Source organism: Muscardinus avellanarius, assembly GCF_963383645.1.
Source record: "Muscardinus avellanarius genome assembly, chromosome: 7".
NCBI classification, from domain to species: Eukaryota; Metazoa; Chordata; class Mammalia; order Rodentia; family Gliridae; genus Muscardinus; species Muscardinus avellanarius.
In genome coordinates, this window is record NC_137793.1 from 62,832,179 (window position 1) to 62,847,568 (window position 15,390).

Genomic DNA, 15,390 nt, shown 5'->3' on the forward strand with positions numbered 1-15,390 from the left:
GTGTGTAAGACAATTCCTATTTCATAAGGGTGAAATGCTATTTGTGATGATTATATGTTACTTGGTTTTATCTTTTAGTAATTACCCCTTCAGACATGTTTCTTTAACTCTTCAAATATTTTATTAGGGGTTGTGTATTCATGATGGTACCTGGAAGTCAGCAGTTTATGGTTTTGGATCTCAGAGTAGTTTGAAAAAACTACGAAGTGCATCAAATCTGAAACCTGTCCCATTCGTTGGTCCAAAATTGAAAAAAAGGTATATCAATTAAAAATATAATCTCTAGTATATCTAGTCTAAATATATTGTTGTTGGGTTGGCTGTTAATAAAGTATGTTACTAAGAAAAGCTTGGAGAGCTAGGCATGATGGCTCATGCTTGTAATCCTTGTACTGGGGAGGCTGAGATAAGAGATTTGAGGCCAGCCTCAGCAATTTAGTGAGACTCTAAGCAACCTAGAGAGAGCCTGTTTCAAAATAAAATATAAGGGCCAGTGATATAGCTCAGCATTAGAATGCCCCTGGATTCAGCCTTCAGTTCAGAATTATTTTCAAAGATAAAATATAATTAAAGCATTATCCTAAGCTTAATGTAATAGTTTTAAAAAGTGAATTTTCTGATTATATCTCATTATCAAAATTAAATGTCAGAGCTGGACATGGTGGCACAATCTGTAGTTGGGAGGCTAAGACAGGAGGATCCAAGATTCAAGGCCAGCCTCAGCAATTTAGTGTGAGATCCTCAGCAACTTAATGAGGCCCAGTTTCAAATAAAAAACAAAATAGGGCTGGAGGTGTAGCTCAAAGGCAGAACACCCCAGGGTTCAGTCCCCAGCACCATACACACAAAAAATCAGTTTTCTGTAGTAAAACCATATCTTAAAATATGCTGACCTTAACATGAATTAATCAGTCTCATTAGTAGCAATTACATGTGAAAATATGAGCAGATATGAATTTAGGGCTGGGCTGTCAAAATGAGTGTTTTCTAAATCAATGTCTAGGAAAATTGGTGAGGTAAAACAGTTACACTGTTTTACTTGTTACTTGATAGGGTGTAAGAAAGGAAGAACTACCAAAATAATTTTTAACTAAAAGTATACTTCCTCATTGTTATTAAATGCCTCGAGAAAAGTTACTAATTTTTTTATTCAGAAACTTACCAACTGAAGCTGTGGTCTACTGTATTCAGAAGAAATGCAAAATATTCATGGGTCTATCTTGCAGGTGGCCAGTCTCTTATTGTAGAGAACTCAACACATATTCCATTCCTTTCTTGGGATCTGACATGTCTGTTGTGAGGCGGACTCAGCGTTACATGCATGAAGTTTTAGAGGAATCACCAGTAAGTAAATAATCCCTTATTGCTGGGAGTGTTAGCCGAGAAGCCTCAGCAGCTTAGCAAGACCCCATTTGAAAATTAAAGTGGGAGGGCTGGGATATAGTTGGAGGTAGAATACCCCTGGATTCCATCCCTAGTACCAATAAGATAAAATAAAAATAATGCCTCATCTATTGATGAAGAGTATTCTGTGTTTGTTATAGTTCTCCTATTTAATGAAGGATTTTTGTATTTATAAAGTAAAAAGAAAGTTAAATAATGCATATTTCAGGTTCTGGAAATGTACAGAATCGCAAGGGTTGAACATTTTTGCATTTGATGGGGGTACGTAGTCATGCTACATGATTCTAATCCGGCCTACTGCCACTTTTTTTTTTTTTTTTTTTTTTTTTGGTGGTACTGGGGATGGAACCCTTCTACCTCCAGGCTACACTCCCAGACCTATTTTATATATTTTATTTGGAAACAGGGTCTCTTAAGCCAGCAAGGCTGGCTTCGATCCAGCACGTTCCTCCTTTCCCTGCCTCCCACCAAGCACGCGGATTACAAGCGTGCACCACCACACCCGGCGTCTACTACCACTTTTTATGTAATATAAGAGCAGCAAATTTAGTACAGGAAATCCTGGTGTCATAAACTTGAAGCGGTCCCTACTCTGTGTTTAAGCTGTTAGAGCATGTAATACCTGTGGAGAGGTCTGGAACCCCCATCTCTCTCTGGCTCCTCCTGGAGTGCCATTATACTCCTGTTGGTGAGATAGTCATTGCTCTACTGCTGAGACTTCAACCTTACCTCAGGTTAAAAGGTTGAAGGTATTTTCTCATAGTTGTTGGTGGAGTTCTCATTCTATAATGTATTTTTATAACAAAATTCAGATAGTTGTGGATTATGTGGCCTTTGTACCCAAGTAGAGGATGCTAATTACATTTGTTAACAATTTCTTTAAAAAAATAAAGCATCCAGTATTGGGGTGATTCAGTAGTAAAGTGCTTGCCAGTATTCATGAGGCCTGGATTCAATACCTAGTACCCCAAGAGAAAAAAAAGGAAGGTTCCCAATGTCTGGTTTCTGAACAAACTTTCCTGGTATAATACACTTATAAGTGGGGACTTTATAAATAAGTGCTCCTTATTTGTGACAAGAGATTACTTGAAAAGTAGCTAATGTTCTCCTATTCCTTGGACATTCTCATTTTGTGTTCTCCATCTAGGTTCAGTACGCTGCTTATGTAACTGTAGGAGGTATCACTTCTGTTATTAAGCTGATGTTTGCAGGACTCTTCTTTTTATTCTTTGTGAGGTTTGGCATTGGAAGACAACTTCTCATAAAAGTAAGTAAGGTATTATGAAATTAGATCTTTAAAAGTATTTCTCATGAATTTTTATAAAAATGTCACTGAAGTCTTATTTTTTCTTTGTTTTTCTTTAGTTTCCATGGCTCTTCTCCTTTGGTTACTTTTCCAAACAAGGTCCAACACAAAAACAGGTAATCGGTTTTTTAGTATCCAGATCTCCAAAATAATATTTTTTTACTTTTTCTTAATGCAATGACACTGGCATCTAAGGTGTAGATTCTCAAACTCACTGGTTTACTGCCCCTTTTCAGAAAGAAAGAATTACTCAGTATCCCTGGACACTTTTACTGCCCCCTTATTTCTGGTCTGCTCCCCATTTGAACCCAAGGCTACCACCACCCCTCTGGATCGTTCCCACACTTTCCCAAGGAAGGGGGCCAGCACTGTTGCTAGCTTCAGGAATTATTTTAAGACATGGAGAGGCACTTTCTATATTTCAGATACTTTTTAAAATTCTTTACATAAATGAGATCACTTAATCTTTTCTTACTCCCTTAGAAGTAGATACTATTGTTGCCTTTATTTTACAGATGAGGAAAGTAAGGCACCAAAAAGCTGAGACCTTGCCTATGGTTCTACAGCTCATAAAAGGCTAGGCTGACATAAGAACCCAGTGTCTGGCTCTAGAATTTGTATTCTCTTTATTTCATAGAGATCTTGAACATTTTTACTTCTACATTTCTTTTTTCTTTTTCTTTTTTTTTTCCTTTTTAAGGTACTGGGGATTGAACCCAGGGGCATTCTACCTCCAAGCTACACCCCCAGCCTTATTTTTTATTCTTTATTTTGAAACAGAGTCTCACTGAGTTACAAGGGGCCTCATTAAGTAGTTGAGGCTGTCCATGAACCACAATCCTCCTATCTCAGCCTCTCAAATGCTGGGATTACAAGTGTGCACCACCATGCCCAGCACTCTTTTTATTTTGTTGTTTGCCTCTTCCCCTCAGGTTTCACTTCTGCACATCCTAGATTTAGTGTGATAAGGTGAATTACCATGTGACCAGTACCCTCATGGATAGGGCTGCCCTGTTTTCTACCATTTGCTTTGCAAATCCCAATTCCAAGTTAGACCTTGGGTTGTTTAGCCTTCATCTTTCTTACACCAGGCACTTATGGGGAAAATTTCCCTCTGAGTAGCTCGTGGCACCACAAATTCAAGTGCCTTCACCCCCAGGGGAATTCTAGCATCACTTGCACTTTTTCTTACTTTTCATTAGAGACTTTTTTCAAACAACTACTCAAACCTATTTCCTATCTGCAAATTATCCTGACTTCCACTTAAGTAAAAGGTTAGCATCTGATATATTCTCCCTCGAAGTCTACCCTCAGACCTGACATTGCTTCTGTTGTCACCTCTATTCCCATTTCTGGAGAAAAAAATATATATTCTCCTGTACTCTACGTTCTAACAACATTAGCAGCACTGAAATACGTGATTTCTTTCTCTGCCTTCCAGCAGCCATTAAGGTAAAGGTATCATTATCATTCATTTTTCACAGTTGAAGAAATAGAGTATTATTTGCCTAAGTTCACATAGCTAGACTATGGTAGATCCTAAATTCAGACTAGCCTGAGTTTAGCCATACTATTACTTTTGATTAAATTCCCTCCTTTTCTCTCCTCTAGAGTCTACTTCCTGCCTCTATACTGGTTCTTTCTCCTCATTCTGTGTCTTTTTCAACCTATGAAAGAGTCCTTTACCCTTCCTTATCCTCTTGCTAAAATTACTATTGACTTTATATGCCAAATGCATTGACTGTTTTTTAGTTTTGATTTAGTGTGTTAGTATCTTCCTCTGAAATAATCAGACTACTTCCTTTGGCTTCTGAGTTCATTGCTCTTTTATGTTTCTCTTCTCCTCCTTAACTCCCTTCCACTCCCTAATTGTTGATCATCCCCAGGGCTTGGTCTGTGGCCCACTTCTCACTCAGGTTAAGTGATCTCAGGAGGACTCTTTAACAGGTACCTTTATCTCTCCAGATTGGCATATCCAGCTGTTTACTAAACTAACATCCCACAGACACATTAGAGTCTGAACATCTTTCCCACAAACCCTCTTCATCCTGCCATATTTTCCATCTCAGTCGGTGGCACTAGCATCTGTCCAACCAAAAACAGGCATCATTCTGAATAATTCTCCAAACTCATCATAGTTCCCTTGTTTTAGGCCCTTATCTCTTTTTCTAATTGTGTTAAAATGCAGAAAACATAAACTTTACCACCTTAACTATTTTGAAGAGTTAAATGGTATTAAGGACTTTTATATCTTTGTTAACTGTCACTACCATTCATCTCCAGAACATTTTTGTCTTGCAAAACTGAAATACTCATAATAACTCTCATTGCCTCCTTTCTGCACCCTGGCAACCACAGATTCTACTTGCTATTGCTATGATGAATGGAGTCACAGGTTTTTGTCCTTTTGTGTCTGGCATATTTCACTTTGCTTATGTCCTCAAGGTCCATCTGTGTTGTAGCATATATCAGAATTTCCTTCATTTTCAAAGCTGAATGATATTCCACTGTAATCTATACCACATTGTCTTTATTGGACATTTGGGTTGTTTCCAGCATTTGGCTATTGTGAATCATGCTCTTAGGAACATGAGTGTATGAATATTTCTTCAACACCCTACTCTAGATTCTTTTAGGTGTATGCCCTAAATGGAATTGGTGAATCATATGTTAAGTGCTATTTTTAATTTTTTGAGGAACTGTAAAACTGTTTTTCATAGTGGCTAGTTTTTCCACCTCCTCACCAACATTTGTTTTTGTTTTTGTTTTTTAATGGCCATCCTGATGAGTGTGATATCTTATGGTGGTTTTGATTTGCATTTTTATAATGATTGGTGATCTTGACCATATTTTCCTGTGTTTATTGGCCATTTTAATGTCTTCTTTGGAGAAATGTCTATTTAAGACAATCTGCCCAGTTTTTAATTGGGTAGTTTGATTTTGTTTAATTTTAGGAGTTTTCTATGTATTCTAGATATGAAGTTAATAAATTAATAAAATTTTTTAAATTTATTAATAAATTAATATGAAATTAACACACTTCTGTTAAGATGTGTGTGTGAGCCAGGAATTGTGGAGCATGCACAACTCATTTCCATCAGTACTTGGAAAGCTGAGACAGGAGAATTGCAGGTTCGAATCCAGCTTAAGCCACCTAGCAAAGCCTTCAGCAATTTAGCAAGACCCGGTTTCAAATTAAATATATATATAGGGATGGAGATGTAGGACCTCAGAGGTCCTAAATGCCTCTAGATTCAATTCCCAGTACCAGACACACATACACACATATATATATACATATATGTGTGTGTGTTGTGTGTGTGTGTGTGTGTGTGTGTGTGTGTGTATTTGTGTATATCTCCCTCAATAAATTGCAAACTCCAAGAAAGGAAAGGACTGTATTTTATTTACATTTGGGGGCCTAATATATTTATTGACCCTTGGTTGATTCTAATAAAAAATTGCTTGATCGTGACTTAATTCTTTGTTGTTACCTTATTCCTAAATTTAGTGATTGTAAAAATACTAGCATAAGTCCTCTAGAATTTAATTTTTGAATAAAATGTTTACCTCTTAAAGTGGTGCAGTTATATGTGTCTCAGGCCCCTGTTTCAATTACTTGCCTCTTATTTTTGTCTGTCACCTCAAATAGATACCTAAAACAGATATCCATGGTCTCCCTCCAATAAAAACTTCCTCCGGCTTTTTCTCTGCTTGTATTAATGGTGCTGTCATTTTTTAAGCTACAACTTAGGAATCATCTTTATCTCATCCTTATTACTCATCACCTCTTCCCCCTCATCACACCAGTCATTAAAACTTATAACTTCAAAGCCGAGCATTGTGGCGCACGCTTGTAATCCCAGCATTCGAGAGGCGAAGACCTGAGGATCATGGTTTCAGGACAGCCTCAGCTACTTAGCAAGGCCCTTCACAACTCAGTGAGACCCTGTTTCAAAAATTAAAAAACTAGCCGGGCGTGGTGGTGCACGCTTGTAATCCCCGCGCTTGGGAGGCAGAGACAGGAGGATCACGCAGGTTCGAAGCCAGCCATGCGCGCTGGCTTAGGAGACCCTGTTTCCAAATAAAAATGTTAAAATAGGTCTGGGAGTGTAGCCTGGAGGTAGAAGGGCTTCCAGGAACCCCAGTACCACCAAAAAAAAAAAAAAAAAAAAAAAAAAAAAATTAAAAAACTAAAAAATTAGGGCTGGGGGTGTAGCTCGAAGGTGGAATGCCCCTGAGTTCCATCCCCAATATTGCCAATATATGTGTGTGTGTGTGTGTGTGTGTATAGCTTCAGCCTTGTATGGTAGCACCACCTGTAATTCTAGTATTTGGAAGGCTGAAAAAGAGGATCACAGGTTCAAGGCCAGCCTTAGCAACTTAGCAGCAACTTAGCAATGCCACTGCATTCAATCCCCATATATGTATGTATGTATGTATGAATTAATTTTTGTTCCATGCTTAAAGAATTACAAGATATTATGGAAAACAAAATGTTGATTTTTTTATATATATATATTTTAGTGTGGGTAGTTTACTAGGGATTGAACTCAGAAGCTTTCTACCCCTGAGCTACAAACCCACACCTATTTTACTTTTTTGAAACAGGGTCTCACTAGTCTGTTGAGAGTCTTCCTAAATTGCTGAGGCTATCCTCAAACCTGAGGTCCTCCTGTCTAGCCTCCTAAGTATGGGGGATTATAGGCATGTGTCATCATGTCCAGCTAAATATTTTTTTTAATTATTGAAAATGTTTCATGTGAAGTAGAGTAGTAGGTTTTATTATGTTCCCAGAGGAAATGACATGTTTTCTAAATGAGCCCTTTGCTTTCTCTTGCACAGATGGATGGTTCATCATTCACAATGACGTTCTTTGGTCAAGGATACAGCAGAGGCCTTAGTATTGATAAGAATAAACCAAATATCAAAATTTGTACTCAGGTGAAAGGACCAGGTATTTTTCATATGAATTAAGAATGCATGACTGTCTTAAGCTATAAAGTGGTGTGTTATTACAATATATTCTTTTTAAAGCTTGTTTTAGAAATATATTACATGGCTGGGTGTGTTGGCGCATGCTTGTAATCCCAACGCTTGGGAGGCTGAGACAGGAGGATCGCACAAGTTCGAAGCCAGCCTCAGCTACTTAGTGAGGCTCTCAGCAACATAGTGAGACCCTGTTTCCAAATAAAATATAAAATAGGTCTAGGAGTATAGCCAAGAGGTAGAAAAAAGAAAAAGCCCAGAGATAGAAAATAAAAAGCCCCTGGGTTCCACCCCAGTACCACAAATAAAAAAAGAAATATTACATGAAGTACTTAAGTAATTTAAGTTTATTCTGTCAATATAAGGATTGAAATTATTAACTTAGACCAATTTTGTTAGTGCATTCTTCCCCCTGGTTTTCTTTTTTCAGTGCCATCCAATAATTCAGAATACCAAATTTTAATTATTATTAATAAGAAAAAAGCCAGGCATGGTGGCACATGCTATAATACCAGTATTTAGGAGGCTGAGACAGGAGGACTGCAGGTTTGAAGCTAGTTTCAGCAACTTAGATCATCAACAACTTAGCAAGACCCTGTTTCAAAATAAAAAAAATATAAGAGAACTAGGGGTGTATGTAGCTCAAAGGTAAAATGCCCCTGGGCTCAATCCCCAGTGACACAAAAATAATTTTTAAAAATGTTTGGAGATTATATATATATATATATATAAATGTATATATATACATACACACACACATACATACATACATGCATGCATACATACATACTCAACAGTAAAACAAAAAACATGCAAAATAAGGAAAAAAGAAAGTACCATCAAGAAAAGGAAAAAGCCGGGCGTGGTGGCGCACGCTTGTAATGCGCACGCTTGTAATCCCCGCGCTTGGGAGGCGGAGACAGGAGGATCGCGCAGGTTCGAAGCCAGCCGCGCTGGCGTAAGAGACCCTGTTTCAAAAATATAAAATAGGTCTGGGAGCGTAGCCCGGAGGTAGAAGGGCTTCCAGGAACCCTAGTACCACCAAAAAAAAAAAAAAAGGAAAGGAAAAAAGGAGCCAGGTGTGGTGGCGCACACTTGTAATCCCCGCACTTGGGAGGCTGAAACAGGAGGATCGCACAGGTTCGAAGCGAGCCTAAGCTACTTAGTAAGGCTCTTGGCAATTGAATGAGACCTCTTTCCAAATAAAATATATTTTTTTAAAAAATAGGCCTGGGAGTATAGCTCAGAGGTAGAAAGCCTCTGGGTTCTAACCCCAGATACTAGGCATGTTGGTACACACTTGTGATCCCAGCATTTAGGAGGTTGAGACAGGAGGATCACGGTTCACAGACAACGTCAGCTACTTAGTGAGGCTCTTTGCAACTCAGCAAGACCCTTTTTCAAAATAAAGAATTAAAAAATGGGGCTAGGAGTGTAGCTCGGAGGCAGAATATCCCTGGGTTCCATCCCTAGTACCACACACAAAAAAAAAGGCTAATTGATTTACCTATTTTAACCTCTACTTGAACAATATAATTATAACATGAATCAAAGCTGTGTCTGAGGTTTCTTAGGAGTCTCTCCACACCCTGACATTATTTGTTAAATATGTGTCCATGTATGCATTTTTCAGAGGAGAGTAGTGGCTTTTGAAATATTTTTAAAAGAATCTATTGCCCAATAAACTGTTGAAAAACTCTAAATTTTAGACAACTTTGCAGAGATAGCTCACTTATGTATTATAGTATAAGTTTAATTACCATCATCACAGGGGTTTTAATCAAACCAGATGTCATTGTATTGAAATTTCTGACTTTTTAAGATAAGTTAATTATGTTCTTATTATTTGACAATATAAATGCTAATGCCCCACTTACAGACTTTTTACATTATCCAGATTTAATCACTTTTTTCCTTAGGATATTGAGAATTTTTTTTTATGTGAAGTATGTAAATGCAGATGGGTCAATTTAGTTTATTAATAGAGAAACAAAACACTGAGGATCATTAGCTTCAGTTATCATCAAGAAGCAGTGCATTGTAATGGATAGGAATGGACTCTGGAGTTAGCTGCCTGGGTATGATTCTGGCTCAGCTATTGCCTAACTTTGTGAGTTTGGACAAAGTTAAATGAGTATATCTCCATTTTCTCATCTGTAAATGGGGTTAAAAATAGTACTAACCACATAAAATTGTTGTGAAAATTTAGTTGTTTTAAAGCATTTGATATGTATAGTTCCTAACAATAAATACATGTTGAGCCTATAATCCCACTACTTGGAAAGCTGAGACAGAAAAACTGAAGTTCAAGGCCAGCCTTAACAATTAGCAAGACCTTGTTTCAAAAGTAAATTAAAAGAGCTGAGGATGTAGCTCAATGATAGAGCACTCCTGGATTTGATCCCTGGTACTACAAAATAAATAAAAAAATATAGGCTGAGCATCCTTAATCTGAAAATCCAAAATTATTTTACAGAATCAAGCTGGGCATAGTAGTACATGCCTATAATCTCAGCACTTGAGAAGCTAAGACAAGAGGATCACAGGTTGGACACCAGCCTCAGCAACTTAGGAAGGACCTCCATAACTTAGTGAGATCTTGATTATGCCCCTAGGTTCAATACTCCAGTAAAAGAGGGGGGGAAGGAGGGAGAGAGGTAGAGAAGAAAAGGAAGGGGGAAGGAAAAGAGAAGGGAGGATGGAAGTATCCAAAAACCAAACCTTGAGTGCCAACATGACACCACAAGAGAAATTCCACACCTGACTTCATGTGATGTATCAAGGTCAAAATGTAGGCATACTAAAAATATTTTTTTTTAATTACCTTAAGAGCCAGGCATGGTGTTGCATGCTTATAATTCCAATACTCAGAAGGCTGACACATGAGGATCGCAGGTTCACGTCCAGCCTCAGCTACCTAGTGAGACCCTTAGAAACTTGTTCAAAATAAAGACTATTTCAAAATAAAGAATAAAAATAGGGTTGGGGTATAGCTTGGAGGTAGAATGCCCCTTGGTTTGATCCCCAGTACCACAAAAAAAGGAAGAAAAAAATTACCTTAAGGCTATATCTATGAGGTTATTTGAAACATTAATTTCATGGTTGGGCTTTGTCTCATCCCGAAGATAGCTCATTCTATATATATGCAAATATTCAAAAATCTGAAGAAACCTAAAATCTAGAAGACAGAGGTCCCATGCATTTTTGATAAGGAATATTCTTTACTACATAAATGTTCATTGTTATTTTTAAGTGATCAGAGTGGCTATTGAAAAAGTTTCTGTAAACCTAGAGTTGGTATAAAATCTACCTTTTTATTTTGGGGTATTATTGAATGTAAACTTCATGAGTACTTTCTTTTTCCTTGATCAACCCTTTTCTGCAGAGGCTGGCTATGTGGCTACCCCCATAGCCATGGTTCAGGCAGCCTTGACTCTTCTAAATGATGTCTCTGATCTTCCTAAGGCGTAAGTTTGGTTTTCTTCTAATTAAAAGATATCTTCTTCACCTAAGTTATATTTTAGCTTATTTTGGCTTGATTTTCAGACTTTGGGTCTGCACATAAGCATTTGTAGTTTCTTTGGTTCAAAGATAGAGATTAATTAAAATAATAAGAAAGATACTTTTTTACCAGCCTTTGGAAATAACTGCAGAGGTAAATTAGAGGAGACAGGTCATTTTGAGACTCGTGTAAGTTGGCTTCCAGAGTTCCTTATAAAAGTAGCTCAGATCTAGAGTTAGCCACTCAGAAAAGTTCCCTGTTGCTAAGTAGTAGGAGGAGGAGGAGGAGTCTCTAATCAGTGCTGAGCAATACTCAGCTGGCAGGGGGAACCCTAACTTGACAACAAGTATAAACTGAGTCATGGCATCTTGGCTAGATGGTTATCAAATGAACTGTCTTTCTGAAGCCATAAGCTTTTACTCTAAAACTAGGCTAACTTTACAAATAAACATAGAACTGTAGCTAGGGAGTACACCAGGCATCATCTAAAGTAATATTAAAAGCCGGGCGTGGTGGCACACGCTTGTAATCCCGGCATTTGGGAGGCTGAGACAGGAGGATCGTAGTTCGAGGACAGCCTCAGCTACTTAGTGAAGCCCTTTGCAACTCAGTGAGACCCTGTTTCAAAATAAAGAATAAAAAATAGGTCTGGGGGTTTAGCTGGGAGGTAGAATGCCCTTGGGTTCAATCCTCAGTACCCACAAAAAAGTAATATTTAATAGTAAAAATTAAGCCGGGCGTGGTGGCGCACGCTTGTAATCCCAGCATTTGGGAGGCTGAGACAGGAGGATTGTAGTTTGAGGAGAGCTTCAGCTACTTAGTGAAGCCCTTTGCAACTCAGTGAGACCTGGTTTCAAAATAAAAAATAGGGCAGGGGGTGTAGCTCAGAGGTCAAATGTCCCTGGGTTCCATCCCCAGACCCGCAAAAAATAAATTAATTAAATAAATAAATAAATAAATAAATAGTCAAAATTAAATTTGTTTATAGTAAAACCTAAGTAAATTTTTTTCAAGTAGTATATATCCTTTGGAAATATTTCTTGTTTTACAAATAATAGCCATCATACTTAAAGAGGCATTTTTATGCAGTTTAATTCTTGTTAAAAATTGTGATTCTCTAAGTTTATTTCACCGAAGTCTTCATTTAATTATCCTGAGTCCAAAGACTGCCTTTACAAAAGCGGCATTTCTGCAGGTTAGACACAGTCTGCCCCATTACCGTGCAGGGAGAAGGAAACAGCCTCACCAGAAATTGAACCCATCTCCATGGGGTTGATTTTGCCACTAGTTTCTTTTAAATAACAGCTGTTTGCTGATGCAGCTGATTTTAGGAATGGAACCAAAGTAGCAGGATAGAAGGAAGACTGGTTTTCAGGAGTGCTGCAATGATTTGCTAACTAGTCCCATAAGGAGGGCATGCACTGTTTTCTCTTTTTACTGTTTTACAGGGGCGGGGTCTTCACACCTGGAGCAGCTTTCTCCAGAACAAAGTTGATTGACAGACTCAACCAGCGCGGTATTGAATTTAGTGTCATTAGCAGCTCTGAAGTCTAAGCATTTGAAGGATTAACCGGATCATAAAATGCATGAATTAACAGCTTCTGTCTTTGATATTTGAAATTCTTCTGTAAGCCTATCTGACTGTATGTGGAAAAGATTGTCAGATCTAAAATGTCTACACATTAAAAGCAAGAAATATACTAGCCTACCCCAAACTTCAAATCTCAGCTGATTTTATGATTTTATTGCTTGTGAGAGAAAACTAACAATTGACTTACTTTTCATTGACGTGTCCCTGGTAAGTTTTTATAAACAACCTGGCAGGCATCCCTATCTGAGCTGCTAAAGGCATTCCTGGGTGAACTGCTGCATCCAGTCAGGGGAGGAACCACTACCTTCCTGGCCAGGGTGCTGAATGAGTTTCTCTGCATATTGTGTGAGCTTTTGCTAAATGAAATTGCCCTTTTTGTATTTTAGCCTAGTTTTTCACCCATCTACAACTGACTGATTTGGGACGGTTTACCTACGTTTAATAATAAAGGGTTGTCAATTGAATGATTGCTTTTTCTTTGGATCTGCCTTATTTATTTATATAGTGGTAGAATGTGCTGCTTAAAGTGGCCTGGCTTGTTCACTGCCCATAATTGAACTTGTCATTCTTTCTTTCCCTGGTTATATACTTGTAATTAGTTTTAGTTTTGATTTTGATACTAGGGATGAACCCCGGGGCATTTTACCTCTGAGCTGTATCCCCAGCCCTTTTTACAGGGTGTCACTAAGTTGCTGAAGGGCTGACTGAGTTTCTGAGGGTGCCTCAAACCTGTGGCCCTCCTGTCTCAGCCTCCCAAGGACTGGGATTACAGGCCTGCACCACCATGCCTTGCTTGTGATTAGTTTAAAGAATAGTTTATAAGTTTCTTTTGATCTTCACTACTTAAGTAGACTTTTTCTCTAATTTACCTTTTATATTTTAATTTTATTAACCTTTTATTTTAATTTACCTTTTTGTATTTTAACTAATACAGAAAAAGTCTGCTTTAGTGCAAAAACTAGTTAGTGCAAAAACTTTTTGCACTAAAGCCCTAAAATAAGGCAAAGAAATTTTCCTTTTATAACCACATAATAAACATACATAACGTGTTGTCTACTGTGTAAAGGAAACAGCCACCCCATTATGGAATTTCTACTCTTGTGGTATGGGGTGCACAGGGAATTGACTTCAGGGGCATTCTACCTCTGAGTTACACCCTATTTTTTTATTTTGGAACATGGTCTTGCTAGGCTGCTGAGAGTTTTGCATGTTGCTGAAGCTATCCTCGAACCTTCAATTTTTCTGTCTCAGCCTCCCAAGTATTGGGACTATAGGTGTGCCCCAACAAACCTAACTATAATTTCTACTCTTTGAGAAGCATAACATATGTAGGAGTATTACTCATGTTGAGAGACCCTTCTGTGTTGTCTTTACAAAAGAAGGGAAGTTATCTTTCTTCAAGAGGAGATGCTTTCTTTTTTTAATTTATTTTAAATTTAAAATATTTTTGTTTTGTTTTTTAAAAACAATTGTTTTTACATTTTCTTTCTTTGTGGTACTAGGGGTTGAACTCAAAGGCATTCTACCTCCATGTTACACCCCCAGCCCTATTTGTTTTTTATTTTGAAACAGTCTCACTACATTGCTGAGGGTCTTCCTAAGTTGCTAAGGCTGGCCTCAGACCTGCAATTCTCCCAACTCCAGAGTACTGGGATTACAAGCATGCACCACCACACCTATCATTTATTTTATTTTTAATTAAAAATTAATATATTTAATAGCTGGGTGTGGTGGCACACCCTTGTAATCTGTGCGCTTGAGAGGCTGGGACAGGAGGATTGGGCAGGTTTGAAGCCAGCCTTAGCTGGCTTTAGAGACCCTGTTTCCAAATAGGTCTGGGAGTGTAGCCCACTTCAGGGTACTGGGGGAAAAAATTAATTATATTTAAATTAATATATTAATATATATTATATATTAATAAAAAATATATTTATGAGGTATGAAATAATATTTTGATACATGTATACATTATAGAATGATTGAATCAGTAATTAGCATATCTATCACTTCAAATAGTTATAATTTTTTTTGTGGTGAGAATTTTTTTTTTTTTTTCGTGGTCCTGGGGATTTAACTCAGGGCCATTCCCTTTTGAGATATACCCCAGCCTTAGTTTTTAATTCTTAATTTTGATATAGGGTCTCACTAAGTTGTGGAGGGCCTCACTAAATAGCTGTGGCTGGCCACGAACCTTCAATCCTTCTGTCTCAGCCTCCCAAGTCCTGGGATTGCAAGTGTACCATCACACCTCGCTGTGATGAGACCATTTAAAATCTTCTATTTTAGTTATTACATTAATAACTATAGTTAGTTTACTGTGGGATACAACACCCAAACTTCCTTCTAACCATAACTTTGTGCCCAGTGACTCATGCCTGTTTTCTTTCTTCATGTCCTCCCCTCCCCAAGACCATTTTCCTTTTCTTCTACTATTAATACAACTACTGCTTTTTCCTTTTTTCTTTGTGGTACTCAGGACAGAACCCAAGGACATTCTATCTCTGAGTTATACCCCAAGCCCTTTTTATTTTTTTGTTTTGAAACAGAGTCTCAATAGGTTCCTGAGGGTTTTACTATTTGCTGAAACTGTCCTTGAAC

The 15,390-nt window shown here is 37.8% G+C and overlaps 1 protein-coding gene across 3 annotated transcripts in view; it reads left to right on the top strand.

The window, feature by feature from the left end:
* Positions 1-12,755, top strand: part of SCCPDH (saccharopine dehydrogenase (putative)) — a gene marked incomplete at both ends in the record, with an annotated part of 31,610 nt that extends 18,855 nt beyond the window's left edge. The window contains 7 exons of one of the 3 annotated variants that reach the window (XM_080699459.1): positions 128-258; positions 1,227-1,344; positions 2,552-2,671; positions 2,770-2,826; positions 7,556-7,667; positions 11,085-11,166; positions 12,650-12,755. In XM_080699459.1, the coding sequence (XP_080555585.1) occupies positions 128-258; positions 1,227-1,344; positions 2,552-2,671; positions 2,770-2,826; positions 7,556-7,667; positions 11,085-11,166; positions 12,650-12,755 (726 nt within the window). The remainder of the gene's footprint in view (positions 1-127; positions 259-1,226; positions 1,345-2,551; positions 2,672-2,769; positions 2,827-7,555; positions 7,668-11,084; positions 11,167-12,649) is intronic. The other 2 variants (XM_080699460.1, XM_080699461.1) reach the window with 2 other exon arrangements.
* Positions 12,756-15,390: the final 2,635 nt, after the last annotated feature.